Source organism: Gloeophyllum trabeum (genome assembly GCF_000344685.1).
Source record: "Gloeophyllum trabeum ATCC 11539 unplaced genomic scaffold GLOTRscaffold_00001, whole genome shotgun sequence".
NCBI classification, from domain to species: Eukaryota; Fungi; Basidiomycota; class Agaricomycetes; order Gloeophyllales; family Gloeophyllaceae; genus Gloeophyllum; species Gloeophyllum trabeum.
The window spans coordinates 2,606,570-2,622,429 of NW_006920410.1; the positions used below are offsets into that span (position 1 = coordinate 2,606,570).

A 15,860-nucleotide genomic window follows, 5' to 3' on the forward strand; every position below is an offset into this window, starting at 1 on the left:
GAGACTGGTCCCAAGCAGTGGTAACTGCTTCCCGTACCGCCCCTATGCCCATGTTGTCAGCAGAGGTAGCTTGGACCAGCATCTGCGCAATGTTCTCGTAGCGGCTGGGGAGTGCATAAAGGCAAATTAGACCTTCAATAAGCGCGGGAATCTTGACCTTGGCCGCTTCCAAAGTGTCGAAATGTTTGGATATCTTCGCGAAGGCTGGAGCAGGGTGCTGATCGGCCGGAATCTTCGTCGATAAGGCCCCCCGCAGCTCATTGTAAATGGCGCCGAGGGACATAGACGAATAGAGGGAAGACAATTGGTCCCAAGTTTCCTTGGCCGATTTCTTGTCCTTTATGTAGGAGGCGACGGCGGGAGAGCAGCGAAGACGGATCGTACCCATAGCCCTGACGTCTTTTTCCTTCCAGGCGTCAGCAGCGGTAGAGTCCCTGGTAGTACCGGAGACGACGACAGCTGGCTGCGTGATGCTGCCATCAACATTCCCCCAGAGGCCTTGGGACATAAGGTACGCCATCATTTGCTCGGACCAGGTAGGCCAGTTCGAGCCGTCGAGGACGGGGACAACAGCGATCAGATTGTTCGACATTGTTGCGGAGCGGTTGAGAGATCTGAAATCTGTATTGAGATCTCATCAGTATCAGCGAAGCTATGCAGCCCGATAAGGGCGCACTGCTCCATGCTGTTGGCTCCATTAGGGAGTTACCCCAGGATCGATCATCAAGCCTGATGGCTGCTGATAACAGCGCCTACGGCGATGATCACGCATCAAGCCACACTGCAGCCTGTGAGGGCGCATAGGGCAATGCACAGGTGAGCGAGGTGCAACGCGCTGCAGCGAGTTACCGCGCAGACGCAAGCTGCCTATTTGGGCTCATAACCTGATGAAGAGTTATGGAGGCAGCAGCACGCACAGTGCGCCCTACACAACTCACCTGTATTGGTTGGATGCTGTAGCTACTGGTAAAGCTCGTATGAACGACCCTTGTCATTAGGCAGCAGAGCTGCAGGGTATATATACACTGTGGCCCATAGGCTGACTAAGCTACGTGGAATATCTATAATCCTACTGAGCTCCACCTATGATGTCACTGACCCACATGAGCTCTGTGCCCTGTACAATAATGGAATATACCAGAATATTCCAGAGGATTCCGGTACGTTCTGGTACATTGTAGAACCTGGCAGCTAAGTCAGCGCCCAGTTCAACACGAGGCTGATCAGAATATCCGGTGACAGGAGGGCGAGTTCACCAAGCCACTAACGCAAGCCCTAGATCTCATAATATCCACTCGGGATGTTTCTGATAATATGCCGCTCAACATGTACTTGAAGATGCTCTGGGTCCACGGGAAGTTCATTTCAGTCGGTCTTCCCGATAAGCCTTTGCCGCAGGTCATGGCGTTCGACTTCGAAGCTAATGGATGCTTTATGGGCGGATCCCATATTGGGAATAAGAAAGAAGCCATCGAGATGTTGAACCTAGCGGCAGCTAAAGGAATCAAGCCGTGGTAAGTCCAGGGCCCTATGTCGGGATGAAGTTTCTCCCGGTACTAATTCATCGTGGCCTGCAGGATCGAGGAGCTCCCCATGAAAGACGCTCAGCAAGCAGTGGAGAGGGTCAAACGTAACGATGTGAGGTACCGCATCATATTGACGCAGGATCTGGCTTGATCCGCCCCACGCTTTTCTGGTGCGATGACTGGCGGTCCGAATAGCATATACGGGACGACGCGATAATGCCGTAGTGTACGTTAAACAGACAGGATATTGGGGGCCAGTGTTGGCTGGCTTGAGTTTCAAGTAGGCGCAATATCATTTTTGACTAGAGCAAAATCTAATCATGGACGAGTGACATGTCGACCCATGACCTGCTGATACTGTCCAGATTGACAGAGCTCGCCGGTGCCAGTGACGGTGCTGTATTAGAATCGATTGAGGTGCAATCTGAACGAATCCATTTGCCCGGTGTCTGTAGGCCCAATGAGTCCCCAACAGAAGATATCATTGTCTGGACTGGGACCGTAGCCAAGCATAAGGATGGTATATCACCCCATAGCCCATGTCAGATGATCGTCGCCGGAGGAGCGTAGATCGGTCGTAAAGAAGAGTTTTGAGTCCGGGAGATAAAACGCGGAGCTTGCGCGGTACAGGTGGCTACATCTACCCATCGAAGAACGTATTGCAGAGATCGTCTTCTTCGGTCCTCTCTAGAAAACTATGGTAATGGCGAGATGATCCGGGAATGCAAGTATGCGAGTGTAGCATCCATCGTCCGCCCTCAGCGTGTGCCGAGGAGCGACGCTGGTACCCGACAGAATAGTTATGTCGTCCAAGGCTTCGTACCGCTGACCCTCGGGCCATTCAAACTTCCATCGCTACTTTTCGCTAAGACTGCTGATATGGATCGGATTTGGGCAAGTGCGCATCACTCTTCGGCGCGTATTTGGGGATGTCGCAATGACGTGACGTGACCTGTATGGGGTAGGCGTGTCGGTGGGCTGCTGCAGATGAGTTAACAATGATCTCCAGGCCGGGCTGTGTAGGGATTAGCCAGCTGCGGCATCGCTACATGGCCTGATGATGAGAAATCTCGGACTATGCCTGCAGCAAATGTTTTTATGAGACGGCGGCGCAAAATTGTGTGCTTGAAGCCTTCGAATTGGACGATGTTGACATCACGACGAATCGGTAGCATTCCGGCGCAACGCCTGGGACGCCATCTAGCCTAGGCCAACCCGCGATATCGATCCGAGCCATGGCTAAGCGGGACATCCATCAGGTCTCCAGTGTCCATGGGGGAAATACTGTGCCTAGAGATTTGATGGTGGTATACCAGCACACAGGAGTTATTACTGACGTGGTCCGCTCGTGTTTCACTTGGGCTTCTGAAGCACCGAGGGGGGGATGGTGCTATATTCCGGACCAGGGAAAATGGAGGAATGGAAGGCGGACAGTTGTCTCACCAAACCTTCACAACTGTGGTCAATCACCGATCGCGAGAGATGTCTTGGACTTGAGATAACCACGTGTGTGCCCCGAGAGGCCTGAAGCCGCTCGTTCTTAACGTTTTTGGCCGAACGAGGAACCCGGAGATGCTTGCATTTGAAGGAGCAAGCGAACGTTCCATTTATTGCCCGTGACCGGTTTCCCAGCGGACGAGGATAGATTGCGAGGGGCTAACATTGCGGCTGACGCATATTTTATGCCTCGGACTCATGACGACAGCCAAGGAACGGTCCAGCCTGATTGTTGTTGTTGATCCCCGAGAAGAACTGCGTCTCCAGTCACCGGTTCAGAGAGAGCGCATACGGAGCGATGTGTCTACATCATTGAATGGGATGATCATCTGATAACTGCGGCATTCCCTAGGGAAGCCTATTCGAGCATACAAAGGGTAATCCGTCCGAGGCATACGAAGGCACACAATACACAGAAGAGATCTAGATGGTCTAGTCAGCCTCGGTAGCGGTATTCCATTCCTGTTGACTCGGTGATGGCAAGGATGGACCAGTACCATGTACGCGATAACTCAGCACCCAACAATAGCTCTGGGAACAGCGGAAAGAGAGCGAGTCAGGGTGCCGGGGTTATCAGAGGGCCCGCGTTAGAGATGGAAGGGAATACGAGCCGAGACAGACTCTGGAAGACGGGAGCAGCCACCGTCCAGGAAAGGGAAAGACTCGAGCGAGTGGCGGACGCGGAGCGAACACGTGACAACCCCAAGGCGGGCATTGTGGCGGTAAACCACCTTCGCAGACTCGACCGACCCCGGCTTCGTACGCCGGCCCCGTATTTCTGCTACGTAACTTCCTCTGCTCCTTGTTTCCTCCCTCCATCTCCGCCGCCAGCGCCCCTGCCTACTCGCCCATGCCCTCTCCCGTGCATTGCACTGCTCGTCGTCGGAGGTCCCACTCAGCGTCTGGTTCGCCGTCACCCGCGCCCCGATTTATGCCTGATGATGCCTGGAGGTGCTCAACCAAGAGAGCCCATCCGCATCAGCCCTTTAGTCCGTCCTATCGCGACGACTCCACCCCGGAGGCGCCGCAGAAGTGGGATGTGGACATGTGGAGAAGGGGGAAGAGAGCTCGTAGAGAGGCATCGGTGCGTGCACCCTGCCTGGGCAGTCTCTACGTGGCTCTAACTTCGCGTTTCTCTCACAGCCTGAAAATACGGACGACGATGAGTTAGCCACTCCCATGCACTGGTCATCCAGCTCGGAGGACCAGCCGAGTCCGTCCTCCGCGCCCCCAACACCGGGTTTTGCGTGTACCCCAGCAGCCTTCAACCTTTTCCCAAGTCGCAAGCGGACACACCGCGGCGGACACCACTCTCAAGGTCGTAGGTCGCTCCCCGCAGTCAATGAACCGAATTCCGTGGACATGCATCGTATGCGCACCACTGCTTTCGGCGATTTGCGGAAAAGCATAGCGGAGGGCGGAGAGGGTTTCGTCCTGCGCATGCGGGACCTGGAACAGTCGCGAACGAAGAACCTGCTTGCAGGTACTCGTGGACGTCTTGCAGATCAACGACGTGCGCATGTGGGGTCGCGTAGGCGGCCCGCATCACATTACGAGTCAGTCAGGCGGCTGTATCCTGCCGATGATACCCAGTCCGGCGATGAAGACGATGAAATTCAAATCTTCGTAGGAGAAAATACGCTCGGTGGCGAGCCCGTTAATAAAAAGCGGGCCATGTCATTAGGTGACATGGATTTGGACACCTTCACTGTCGACCCTCAGTCATACCAGTCTCCGATCGAGGAAAGCGACCGATGTTCCTCGCCAGTCGACACATCGGCATCAGGACCTTCCTCCTATTCCTCGGACGATGAAGAAGTAAATAACCTATTCAAGGATACCCGCTTTTCATTCGCCGCGAATAACGTCACAAACCCGTTCACGCCCTCACTGACACACACTTACACGAATTCCACCAACTCTTCCCTTATCTCGCTTCCTCTCCCACCTCCCGTCAATTCGACATTTTCTCCCGCACCGCCGATGTCCTGCCGGCTTCCTTCACGGAAACGCCGAGCCCCGGACGTGCCGTCCTCGGCTTCTCGGTCTGAGAAAGCCATCGCGGCGCTCACTTTGGCGTTGGCCAACGGCGCTGGCGACGTCAACGACTACGGGCCCTTGTCGGCCATACATACGCCTGCAATTATAGACGACTGTGAAGTCGGATCGATGTTTGACTAGCCCGAAATGTGGACGCCACAAGTCCGCCTTGGGCAGCCTCGGGAAGTCAAAGGGAAACGCAAGTTTTATCCGGAATACTCTCTTGCTCGCCTTCCTCGATTAAACCTTACTGGAGCTTCACCGGATGGTTATTATTGTTTACCTTCCTGCATTCCTAATTTAAAACGACAAATCAACTTCCAAGTCACGAAACAACGCTATATCCATAACATGACAGACATCGCATCGCAATTTTGTTCTGTTTCTTTATCCGCGTCTACGGACGAAATAGGGATGTAATCTCTCCCCATTGTGGCTCGACAGGAGCCCGGTTGTCAGTATTTCTTGGTGGCATCTTTGGTATCGAGTAATAAACACCTGTATCAATACTAGAATGAATGGACTATTTATGTGTACAATTTATCACACTCGTAGGGCCTGAGGGCTGCAGTGGCTTCATTTCAAGAGGCGCAGGCTGCATTCACAACTTCCATACTTTTCCGTCTAAGGGGTCACAAGTCGGGTAGGCGTCGTCAGGCTACCTGGCCGACGGGGAACAAGCAGGACCATGCACCGATCATATATAAAGCTACATCATGTTACGACCCACCGGAGAAGAAGGTAAATGACCCGTCGCGACTGGTATCAGGTTCCTCGGGACCCTTGGAAGCGCGCGCTGAGCCCGGTCCACTATCACCTCCCGCTCTCTCCGCCGCTGGGCTAGATGTCTGCGAGAGTGGGCCGAGCACGCCCGCAGAACCGAAGCTCTCTCCTGCGTCCGCCGCAGCCTTGTCCCCGGTCCCGCGAAGCTGCTTCTGCAGCTCCTCTACCTGTCTCTCTGCCTCCACCCGTTTGCGGGTCTCCTGCAGCAGCCGTTCCTCAGCTTTGCGGCGCGCCGCCGTTTCAAGACGCAATGCATGTTTCATACCTGCGAGATGGGTCGAGGCCAGTGAGTATCGAAATATAGACAGGAGAACCGGTGAAAGCTCACTTTGGACTATGGCAGCCGCATCTGAGGACAGGTAGGCCTTGTCCGCGCCGAGCAGGTAGGCCGGCGAGCCGACAATCGCAGCAGCGTCGGAGATGTCGAGCATTTGGAAATCGGGGATCACCATGTCGAGGTCCAAACCCATATCCATGCCCGACGCGTCCATATCTTGCAGCTCGTCATGTGAAGTGGAAGGCGCATTGGCTGCTGGATCTTGCGCTTTCGCTTTCCCCTTGCCTTTGCTCGTCGTAGTCGCCGTCCTCCTCCGCGGTAAAGGCTTGACGAGTCTGTATTCCTCGTCCTGAACCTGCTTCGACTTTGCCTTCAACCTGGCCGTGCGCCTGGACGTGCCGGCTCCGGTGCGCAGAAGCTCGGACGAGGGCGAAGGGGTCAGCAAGCCGCCTTTTCGCCTCGACGACGTCGGGGGCGCGGAGGTCCGGAGCGCATGGGATGGGGACGAGGGGACGGGGACAGTGACTGCCGTGCTTCGTGGTTTCTTCCGCGGGGAAGCTGGACGGCTGGGTGGGTGGTCTGCACAAATGTAAAATTAGATCCATCGCGCTGTTGGCAGTGCACTGTGTAAAATAAAGACTAGACACGCATATATGCGCCAACGCTGCGCTCCGGCATAGCTTCACATCAGGAAAGTTGATAGCAAGATGATACTCACCTCTTTTCGCGGCTTTCCTGGGGCTAACAAGAACACATTCTACCAACCCAAATAGAAATTAGCCCCGATCTTAATGTCCCGCCCAGCCTGTCGGATATAATGAAGCTCACCCATTAACTCCCTCATTTTTCTCGCCCCCTCTCCCTGCAAACGCGGCGCCGGGAGACTGTTCGACCGCCTCCGTGTGACAGAACGCGTCGTGTATGGCTCCTCATCTGTGTCTGGGATCGTTACGATTGTCCGCTTAGGCTTGCCAGGAGCAGATCCTGACGCGGAGCTCGGTCTGGGAGCCATGGAATCGAGGGATAAAACGAAAGCCAGGGTCCAAGCCGTAACCTCTGAATCCTATGGTGCGGATATCGCTACCAAGACGTTTTAGCAGGAAAGGACGCGACGCGGGAGGCACGAACGCTTCATGCACATTGCTGCAGCGTGCAGGGCAAACGTCTACTTTACAGTATTTTGAGTATTTCAAATTTCCCGATCGCGTCCTTCCTGATTGCAATTGCCTCCGACTCGACCTGCTCCTGTATGCAGTGCTCTCCATCAGCATCATCCGACTCCATCAGCCGCGAGTATACCGTGTGCGATCCTTTATATATACGTGCATTACGCGCGGTTTACAATACGTGGTACAATAAATACAGGTTCCTCCGTGTCCGTCTACAAGTCATGTCGCGTCGTGTCAGTGATCCATCTACCCACATATAACCACAGAATAGTCGTGAGACCGCGGGGCACTAAGCGTACCCCTGCATTTCCTTCTCTTTCTTAAGTTCTTCTTTTGCTTCTTGCACGGTCCCCAGGCCCGGCAGGACGACCTTGAACGTCCCCCTTTCGGCAAGGAGCCTCCGGACCTGCAACGCAATGGGAGCCGCCGCAGTCAGACACTGCCCAAAATACGTCCATAACGCATGTGTACTCACCTGCATCTCAATCAGCTCCCCTACCTTGGGGACGTCGACCAATTTAGCACGGCTGCCCAACAGGGAGCTCGTTTTCAGCTTGATGGTGAACCCTCTTCCTTCACCGGACGGCTCCTTGAGCGGTAGCAGCACGCCCGAGGAGGCAGGCGACTGCGAAGGAGCAGGGTACGGAGGAAGGGAGATGGTCAGTGTGGGAGAGGGATGGCTGGGGATGGGGGCGGTGAGGGTGATCTGAATAGCGTTGCCGAGTTTTAGTGCCGGCGAGCGATCAAGGGAGGGATGGACGTACGGGAGACTCGAATATCACAAGCTCGATGACGAGGGATACGGGCAGGCGAGCGAAGCCGTCGAACGGGTAGTTGAAGAGGCAGGCGGTGGAGAGGGCGACGGAGATGCTGTCCGTGTAGGTCATATTGAAGTGAGCGGTGGCGGGTTGAGGAAGTGGCTGAGGCGAGCAAAGCATAAGCAGGATATCTGAATCAGAGACATGGAATACGAACTGCTGTGCTGTCGAGTTTTGATTTGGACTTGGATACAGATTTGCTTGTGGCTGCGGTGGGTGGTGGGTGGTGAAGGCGAGCGGAGGTGAGTTTCGGGGCGGATGAGCCGAGGTTTACAGAGTGTATCTTTATTGCGTCCTAAACAATACATAAGAAGGCAACGTTAGGCCTATCGGAGGGCGGAGATGAATAGAGGTAACGTACTAGGAAGCCTGTAGGTCGTACTTTATTGGCGAATTCTTCTATACGTCTGCGTGCGACTTCGTCGCCTTCGGGACCAGAGAGGTCGTCTCGCAGCTTGGAACGATAGGTCTGGATCACCTGATGACAAGCACGTAGTTCCAATATGAATGTATCCACGCGTGACGCAGCTATCGCCACATACCTGGCTGAGGAGCATATTGAACCACTCCGCCGACTCCTCCCCATCACCGCCCTTGCCCTTGGCCTCGCCCCCGCTGGTTGGTTCACCGTCCTCTGCCACCTGTACCACCTTCCGCGGAGCAGGCTGGAAAGAGTGCTCATGGCTCGCGGTCGCGTCGAAGAAAAGGTACTTCAAAATAAAATAAATCAATAGAAGGATAGAAACTTGGCCGATGACGAGGCCCTGCGTGAAGGTGGGCTGAAGGGTGAATATGTAGTTTGAAGAGGAGCCCATGGCTAGCAAGGCAGCATCGGGCGGGAGAAACGAAGCGGGGAGGTGACGATGGTCGACGGCGACGGGAAGGCGCCTCAGCAATGTGATTCTCGGATTGCCTTTCTGGGACGCATTGGGAGGAGTTAGGGTTAGGGTCTTGTTATCTTATCTACAAGCGTGAATTGTCGCAGCTTCGCCCACGACGTCCCCGATGGCTTTACGAGCCAACCATCCCGCCCGCCCCCACAATAATCGACGCTGTCCACGTTTACCCCGGAAGAACAGTCAATGGGCTCACTCTGGATCAGCGTTTTGCTCGACACCTATCGCGGTCACACGAAACCATTACTACTGTACGCTTCCAGCATGAAGCCTTAGACTGTCCGTGCTAAGCAGAAGTCCGAATGCAATGACTGGTCAGACGCAGAGATTATCCGACGCTCAACAACGGCTCCAGCCTGCCAGACGCGTATGGCATTATGGGGCATTAGACCATGACATTTGCAGTGTGAGGGTACTCAACGATGATACCATTGTCAAAACTCGCCACCCAAGGGACAACCCGTTCCCGGAGGCACTCGCGCTCCAGATCGTCCGAGACCATACATCCATTCCCGTTCGTCGCTGCCTGGTGAAGGACGAGGAAGCCGGGTTTAAGACCGGGCTTCTTGTTTTGGAAAAAATAGATGGCATCAGGCTTGATTGCCTTTGGCCTAATAGGCTGAACGTATGGTAGAGATTCAGACCAGGCCCCATCGGTGACAATGCGCAGCTTTGTTACGGACCCAAGGACTTGTTTGGCGACAGCGGCCTTGGGCCATTCAACTCAAATGCCGAATCTTGCGGGTGCTTCAACTCGATGCGGTGCTGTAACGTATACCCATCCTCAGAACGGCGGCATCTGGATGATCCAGAGGCTCTGGTATTAATGCACAATGACCTCGCCCCCTAGAACATTATCATAGTCGGGTGGGACGACAAGGTGGACTGGGGAATGTCCGGGTTCTACCCTGCATGGTTAGAGTATCTTTCAATGCTGGGCGGTCCCAGGCACGACCGTGCTCCTGAAAGCTGGTTCAAACAAGTTCCTTTAGTGACAGAGCACTTCCGGAGGGAGAAGACGTTTCTGTATTTCAACCTGGACCATTTTGAGCATTTTCCATTGACGCGCAAATAAAGCCTGAAAAAATCCACTAGGTACAGGTTCAGCATGTATGGTACATATGATGGGCATCCGTCAGTGTAATTAGATCAATGTAAAGTTTGAGTACAGTAGGGCTCTCTTATCCAGTGGCGGGTAACCCTGGGTAACCTTTGTGGCTGTCCGACAATTGTCCGATTCCATGGATGAACGCGACCCTGCGCATGCCCCGGTTGGCGCATATGTCGACTGGCCTTCAGCGCCCCTTACCCACCGCCTGGTCCACGACTCGCTCTCGCACCTGAACCTCGCGTTCACCTTCCTGCCGACCGTCCCCGCCAACCTCTCCTCGTCGACACCGACCCGCCTCCTCCAATGGGCCTCGTATGACGGCCTCAACCACGACCTCACGTTGACCGAGCCCTCGCGTGTCCTCGCGTCCTCGTACACCATCCGGAAGTGTTTGATCCGGAAGCACTACCTCAGCCACTGCATCTCGGCGTACCTCACCAAGCACCCTGACAGTATCCTCAGGTCGGGCACGCCAAAGACCTGGGAGGTCGAGATATCCTGGAGCGATGAGATCGACGAGAAGTGGACCGACGAGCTATGGGATTTAGGTGTAAAATTGGATGAGAACCAGGAAAAGTCGCCGGGAGAAAACAAGTGGTTCATCCTGAAACCTGGGATGGCCGACAGAGGGAACGGGATAAGGCTGTTCGACTCCAAGGAAGCGCTTCAATGCATCTTTGAAGAGTGGGACGACAGTGACGACGAAGACCCAGGTGGGTGCTCTCAAGATACAATACTCAAGACTTCTAGTCACAACTGATAGTAAAGAGGCTGTCAGGGATCCTGATCTGCAAGACGATGAGGAAGACTCGGATAGGGGCGTGGTTACGTCCCAGCTACGCCATTTTATCATTCAGGTGCGTCCTCACACCCGTGCCGCCTATATCATCACTGAAATCTAGATCCATGTTCAGGAATACCTAGCCCACCCCCTCCTCCTGGACCCCTCCGAAGTGCCCCTCGCGTCATCCGAGCCCGCACCAAAGCACAACCTCAAGGGCCACAAAGTCAGCCAACAACCTGCATATCCCGCCGACTGACGCGAACCCATTCCTAGTTCCACATCCGGGCCTACGTCCTCGCCCGCGGCGCCCTCCAAGTCTACCTCTACACCAACGCCCTCGCGCTCTTCTCCTCCGCTCCCTACGGCCCGCCTTCCCCCGCGCGCGACTCGACGGGCATCGACCTTACCCCGCACCTCACGAACACCTGCCTCCAGCCCGAGCACTCCGAGGCGCACGTCCGCACGCTAGACGAGCTCGTCGGGTGCTCCGTCCTCAGTGCCGATGGGGGCAAGGTCGTAACCCAGGAAGACGTCGAGCGCATCAAGATCCGGATGGGCGAGATCACCGCGGAGGTGTTCAAAGCCGCCCTCGAAAACCCGATACATTTCCAGGTCCGTCAGGCAGCTCTCCCCTGCTTGTACCCATGAACTAACTACCATACCGGACGTCAGCCGCTACCAAATGCGTTCGAGCTCTTCGGAGTCGACTTCCTGGTGTCCCACCCGACCTCGTCGGACGCCACGCCGTCGTCGTGCCCGTACACAGTCACGTTGCTCGAGCTGAACGCCGAGCCCGCGATAGAGATGACAGGGCCGAGGCTCCACTGGCTGCTCGAGGGCCTGTTCCGGGGCATCGGGAGGGTCGCTGTCGGGTCGTGGGTCGAACGACGGGATGTCGGAGAGGACGTGCGAGATATGAGGAAGGTGTTGGACGTGGAGGTCCGAGGACGAGGCGGGTGGTAATAGACGAGAGAGCCAAGACTGACTGGTTCGAATTTGGCACAACGACAATCCGGGCAGCAGCAGGTAGCGATGAGATCATAGACGATTTTGGTGGCGTACATAGAGCAGGGCTGTTTGTTCCGTGTGGTCACATAAAGGGGAGGCTGCAAATCACGAAAGCGCTTGCTCGCGCATGGATATCACCAATGAATAGCCAGTAGATGTGAGCTACAGTAGTCGAATAGATAGTACCCCAGAGATCTCCAATCCACTCCACACAAGAAATAGCAATGGATGGTAATCACTCGGAAGCTCTGCCACGTTTGAACATTCGGACGTGGCCCCCACAATCTCCACTGCCACAAGCTGTCAGAAGGGAACCGCTGCAAACATGTATCTGGACTTACAGAATCACGTTCGGGACCCCCTCCGCCGGGTCCCCGATAGAGAAGGTGCCGATATTGTAATTACTCTGCGCGATGATCTGGCCGTTCGATTTGCTATCGTCCGACTTTTGCATGTCCCACAATCGCACACACCCTAATTGGAGGACTCGTGAGCATCAGTGCTGAAAGTGAGAGACGCTACTTGCCGTCCGTGCCCCCGGTCGCTAAGAACAGGTGACTCCCGAAAACACTATCCACGAATTGTACCTGGGTAATACCATAGGTATCTTTCGCAACGGATGCCCGCGACTCCCCTTTATGCTTGAATCGATGCAGGGGTCCCCGGCTGAGGTATCGCGAGTCGTAGACATGGCACGAATCATCACTTCGGGCCACAGCAAGAAAGACGCCGTCCGGACTATAGACGGCTCTTGTCACCTCACCCTCCGCGTCAGGTAGCATCCCATTGAATGGCTCCAAGTCGACAACTTGCGCTGGCTTGCGGAATTCTCTATGCTGCACATCATACACGCGTAGACGGTGATATTCGTCTCCTTTGGCTGTGAACAAAGCCAGAGTCTTCCCTGCGGGCAAGGATGAGCTATGCCACTGAAGCCTCTAAGCATCTGAGGCTTACCTGATGGATCTATGACCATTGCGTCACCACACTCCGTGGCACTAAACCGTGGCTTGTGGCTTGGCTTGGCGATATCGCAACCGAAATGGATATGCACATCTGTTGCATTGCCAGACGGCGACTCTGACGATGCGAAAATAATAGATGAGGTGGGTCCGCGACCCCAGGTTATAGCCCCCGTCGAGTGCCCACGCTGTGCAAAGGCAAGCTGCAGGGTATCGGCACCCTGGTTCAGCGGATGATGCACCACCGTCAAGGTGCTAGTGATACGACTGATTAGCAGAAGTGGTGGCGGTCATCGCGCGGAACTCACCCATCATTACAAGCGACTGCGAGGTCACGGTGCCCAGGCCTAAATGCGATATCCATTGGGATGGCTCCGTCGAAGTCATCTTAGATGATTATCAGCAAGCTCTCACAGGTGCAGTCAAAGTAGTGACGAACATTGTGCAGCGAAGGGATGGATATAGTCAGTACGGTGGATGCACTGACATGATCGCCCTTGACCAGGTACTGCTTCATCTCCTCGATAGTGAACATGCTCATTTCCGTGGTCATTCGCTGTACCCCAGATAGCATCGATGTCCCAAATGCGCACAAAGCCATCATTGCCAGAAGAAGCAAAGACGCTAGGTGTCGGCCTGTCATAATGGTTAGGGGTCGTTAGTAAATGAACACGTGAGACTCACTCCGAAAGGTCCCATTGAATGTCATTGATAGTATACCATCTGTAAGCTTCAATATCATCAATTTAGGTATGACGCGTATATCATGCACAGCTGCATACTGTTTGGAGTCTTCAATACCTTCCTGTGGGCGTGCAGTTTGTGTACTACCCCATTTTGCATCAGCGGGTTTTAGCGGGTCATAAATGAAATTATGCTTACATTCACCATCACGCCAAAGGGTCAAAGCCCCATCGATATTCGAGGACGGCGGATTGACTTAGTCTCATTAGCATTCTCCTGAGAATTAATAATAGAAAAACATATTTACCAGGATCATCCAGGTGATCGATTCCTCCGCCTGGCACTGCACTACATGAGAGAACAATCCTGTTTGCTTGTAAAATCTTATTCACAGCTATCAGAGAAGTAGCATTCAGTGTCCTGAAGTACGTATAGAAAACGGGACCCACGTACACCCTGGAGTATCACAGATAGCGGTCGTCTCCTTGAGATAGTCCAAGCCGCTAAGTAGCCCGACTCCTCGCGATAGCGCTTGTAGTCTTCGACCATGGTTCCGGAGTTGTTGCAAGCCCGCAAAGAGAGGGGGGCCGTGGCGCGGAGGATATGCATATTTAGGGTGCATGGCCTACGATGTAGAGTAATGTTACGGCTGTGGTCACTCTATAATCCCAGAGAGCCAAACACTCACGCCAGCGCACGGATACGGGCGGTCGCCTGTCGGCTCCGGGATGTCAAGCGGGGGGACCTGCGCCCTTCCATGGTAGTCAGCAAACCCTGGTTGCGCTGGCTCTTCCACTGCGGAAAGGTTCTGGAATTCATCTGCCAGGTCGTCCAGAGAGTCGGGCCGAGAAATAAGGCTGACTGCAGCGGGCTTCCACTACAGTCGGAAGTGGACGTAGACCTGAGTACGATGTATTTACCATATCGATGTGAAATAACTCACAGAGGTGCCATGGATCAGGTGAAAACCGTCATGATAGTTTTCCCATTCATCCTCTTCCTCTTCGTCCGGTCCATGCGCTGGCAGGACTCGAGGTGAGCCATATATTGGCGAATCGGAACCTTGTGGTCCTACAAGCCCATCATCTGCCACGCCCTGCCTCGCACGCTAAATACAAGAGCGAAAGAGGCTTCAAAATGCATTCAGTCGACATCCTTTAGACACTTGCGCACCTTCGAAGTATGCTGTACCGTCATATCATCATCGGAATCATCGATAACAATACACAGGGGAGCTCCATTCCACCTTGGTTCGGGCCGCTTACGCTTTGAAGACTGCGTTCGTTGACTGCCAAATCGTAGAGGGGCGCTGTGCGGCGAAGCACCAGAGTTGAGACGCTTGGGCGGACGTGAGGGCCTCAGATCCTGGGATGCGACTCTTTTCATGCGTTCAACATCTGCCATCTGTGGAGATCGAACTTCAGACCCTTTGTCATGCGACGCAAAAAGAAGCCGCACAGGTGGCATTTGACCTCCAGCACCCTCCTGTACCTTCCGCAGGTCATTGGAAAGGGAATTTAAGCTATCCCTGGATAGAAGAAGTGTGAACACGGAGGGTCTATTGCGAAGGATTGTGTGAACGTACTCTCGCCCGTTGGAAAGGCTCGAAGAGGGCCTACCAGAATTTAATCTATCTTTACGCACAGATAACCAGGGTGAATGCATGCTTCCAACACGTCAAATCAGCTAGTTAGTCATTCGCATGACCTGCTGTTTACACACTGGCTCTGTTTGCTGCTTCCCTGAACAAATTCCTCACGGGGTTGGAGAAATGTTTTAGGTCTATGTTATTGAATTTCAGTCTATAATCATGGCAACAAAAGCCTGGCCTCGAGCGCGACCTTTTCCCGCTTCTATTAGCACTGTCCGTATCTACACTAGCAGCGGAGGAGCCGATGAGTGAGAGAGTATTCCTGAGTTTGATTAATGAACGCACTCAATTACGCGTAGGTCAAGCTGCGGTACACTGATTGGATCCTCATCCGAGTCAATTGTCAAGTCGATTTCTTGACGCTGAGCACGCCGTGCAGCTCTTCGGCGGGTGAGCTCCGGCACCCGTTTGCGGGGGATACGCACCTTGACGACTTTGACCTCTGGGTCGGGGTCATCATCATCAATTTCAATGACGTTGGTGGGAGCCATGTCTGTGGCCGTGGGTCGTGTGGCGGGCGGTGCAGGCACGCAGCATATGAGGCGGGAATGGGCAGAGCGAGACGGAAACGCGCTTTGAACGCGTCCGATAGGGGCTTTCCGCTTGTGGCCACAGACGAATCCTCCCTGCCTGCGGGATTCCCGTCCACTTCGG

The 15,860-nt window shown here is 54.4% G+C and overlaps 7 protein-coding genes across 7 annotated transcripts; 4 read left to right on the forward strand and 3 right to left on the reverse strand.

The window, feature by feature from the left end:
- Positions 1-1,326: 1,326 nt before the first annotated feature.
- GLOTRDRAFT_124582 (uncharacterized protein) lies at positions 1,327-1,677 on the forward strand (the record flags this gene model as incomplete). Its single annotated transcript, XM_007862961.1, has 2 exons — positions 1,327-1,514; positions 1,578-1,677. The coding sequence occupies 2 exons, from the start codon at positions 1,327-1,329 to the stop codon at positions 1,675-1,677; spliced, it is 288 nt and encodes a 95-aa protein (XP_007861152.1).
- A 2,196-nt stretch (positions 1,678-3,873) lies between these two features.
- On the forward strand, positions 3,874-5,204 carry GLOTRDRAFT_135446 (uncharacterized protein; the record flags this gene model as incomplete). The annotated part of the gene is made up of 2 exons (XM_007862962.1): positions 3,874-4,107; positions 4,167-5,204. The coding sequence occupies 2 exons, from the start codon at positions 3,874-3,876 to the stop codon at positions 5,202-5,204; spliced, it is 1,272 nt and encodes a 423-aa protein (XP_007861153.1).
- GLOTRDRAFT_109165 (uncharacterized protein) lies at positions 5,158-5,586 on the forward strand. The gene has a single exon (XM_007862963.1). The coding sequence runs from the start codon at positions 5,211-5,213 to the stop codon at positions 5,481-5,483; it is 273 nt and encodes a 90-aa protein (XP_007861154.1). The 5' UTR covers positions 5,158-5,210; the 3' UTR covers positions 5,484-5,586.
- A 51-nt stretch (positions 5,587-5,637) lies between these two features.
- GLOTRDRAFT_135447 (uncharacterized protein) lies at positions 5,638-7,123 on the reverse strand. Its single transcript, XM_007862964.1, has 4 exons — positions 6,952-7,123; positions 6,842-6,880; positions 6,175-6,702; positions 5,638-6,111 (listed from the first exon to the last, which is right to left on the reverse strand). Exons 1-4 carry the CDS (start codon positions 6,965-6,967, stop codon positions 5,783-5,785), a joined length of 912 nt encoding a protein of 303 aa, XP_007861155.1. The 5' UTR covers positions 6,968-7,123; the 3' UTR covers positions 5,638-5,782.
- A 458-nt stretch (positions 7,124-7,581) lies between these two features.
- GLOTRDRAFT_31727 (uncharacterized protein) lies at positions 7,582-8,925 on the reverse strand (the record flags this gene model as incomplete). The annotated part of the gene is made up of 7 exons (XM_007862080.1): positions 7,582-7,698; positions 7,768-7,861; positions 7,919-7,998; positions 8,057-8,212; positions 8,304-8,405; positions 8,472-8,588; positions 8,653-8,925. The coding sequence occupies 7 exons, from the start codon at positions 8,923-8,925 to the stop codon at positions 7,582-7,584; spliced, it is 939 nt and encodes a 312-aa protein (XP_007860271.1).
- A 1,309-nt stretch (positions 8,926-10,234) lies between these two features.
- GLOTRDRAFT_118917 (TTL-domain-containing protein) lies at positions 10,235-11,864 on the forward strand (the record flags this gene model as incomplete). Its single annotated transcript, XM_007862965.1, has 5 exons — positions 10,235-10,830; positions 10,886-10,974; positions 11,032-11,124; positions 11,175-11,513; positions 11,574-11,864. Exons 1-5 carry the CDS (start codon positions 10,248-10,250, stop codon positions 11,862-11,864), a joined length of 1,395 nt encoding a protein of 464 aa, XP_007861156.1. The 5' UTR covers positions 10,235-10,247.
- GLOTRDRAFT_135449 (uncharacterized protein) lies at positions 11,735-15,697 on the reverse strand (the record flags this gene model as incomplete). The annotated part of the gene is made up of 17 exons (XM_007862966.1): positions 11,735-12,199; positions 12,251-12,383; positions 12,673-12,813; positions 12,867-13,126; positions 13,180-13,258; positions 13,311-13,507; positions 13,556-13,601; positions 13,654-13,698; positions 13,754-13,810; positions 13,863-13,949; positions 14,009-14,180; positions 14,244-14,432; positions 14,499-14,663; positions 14,729-14,959; positions 15,014-15,083; positions 15,141-15,170; positions 15,492-15,697. The coding sequence occupies 17 exons, from the start codon at positions 15,695-15,697 to the stop codon at positions 12,145-12,147; spliced, it is 2,163 nt and encodes a 720-aa protein (XP_007861157.1). The 3' UTR covers positions 11,735-12,144.
- Between the last annotated feature and the right edge of the window lie 163 nt (positions 15,698-15,860).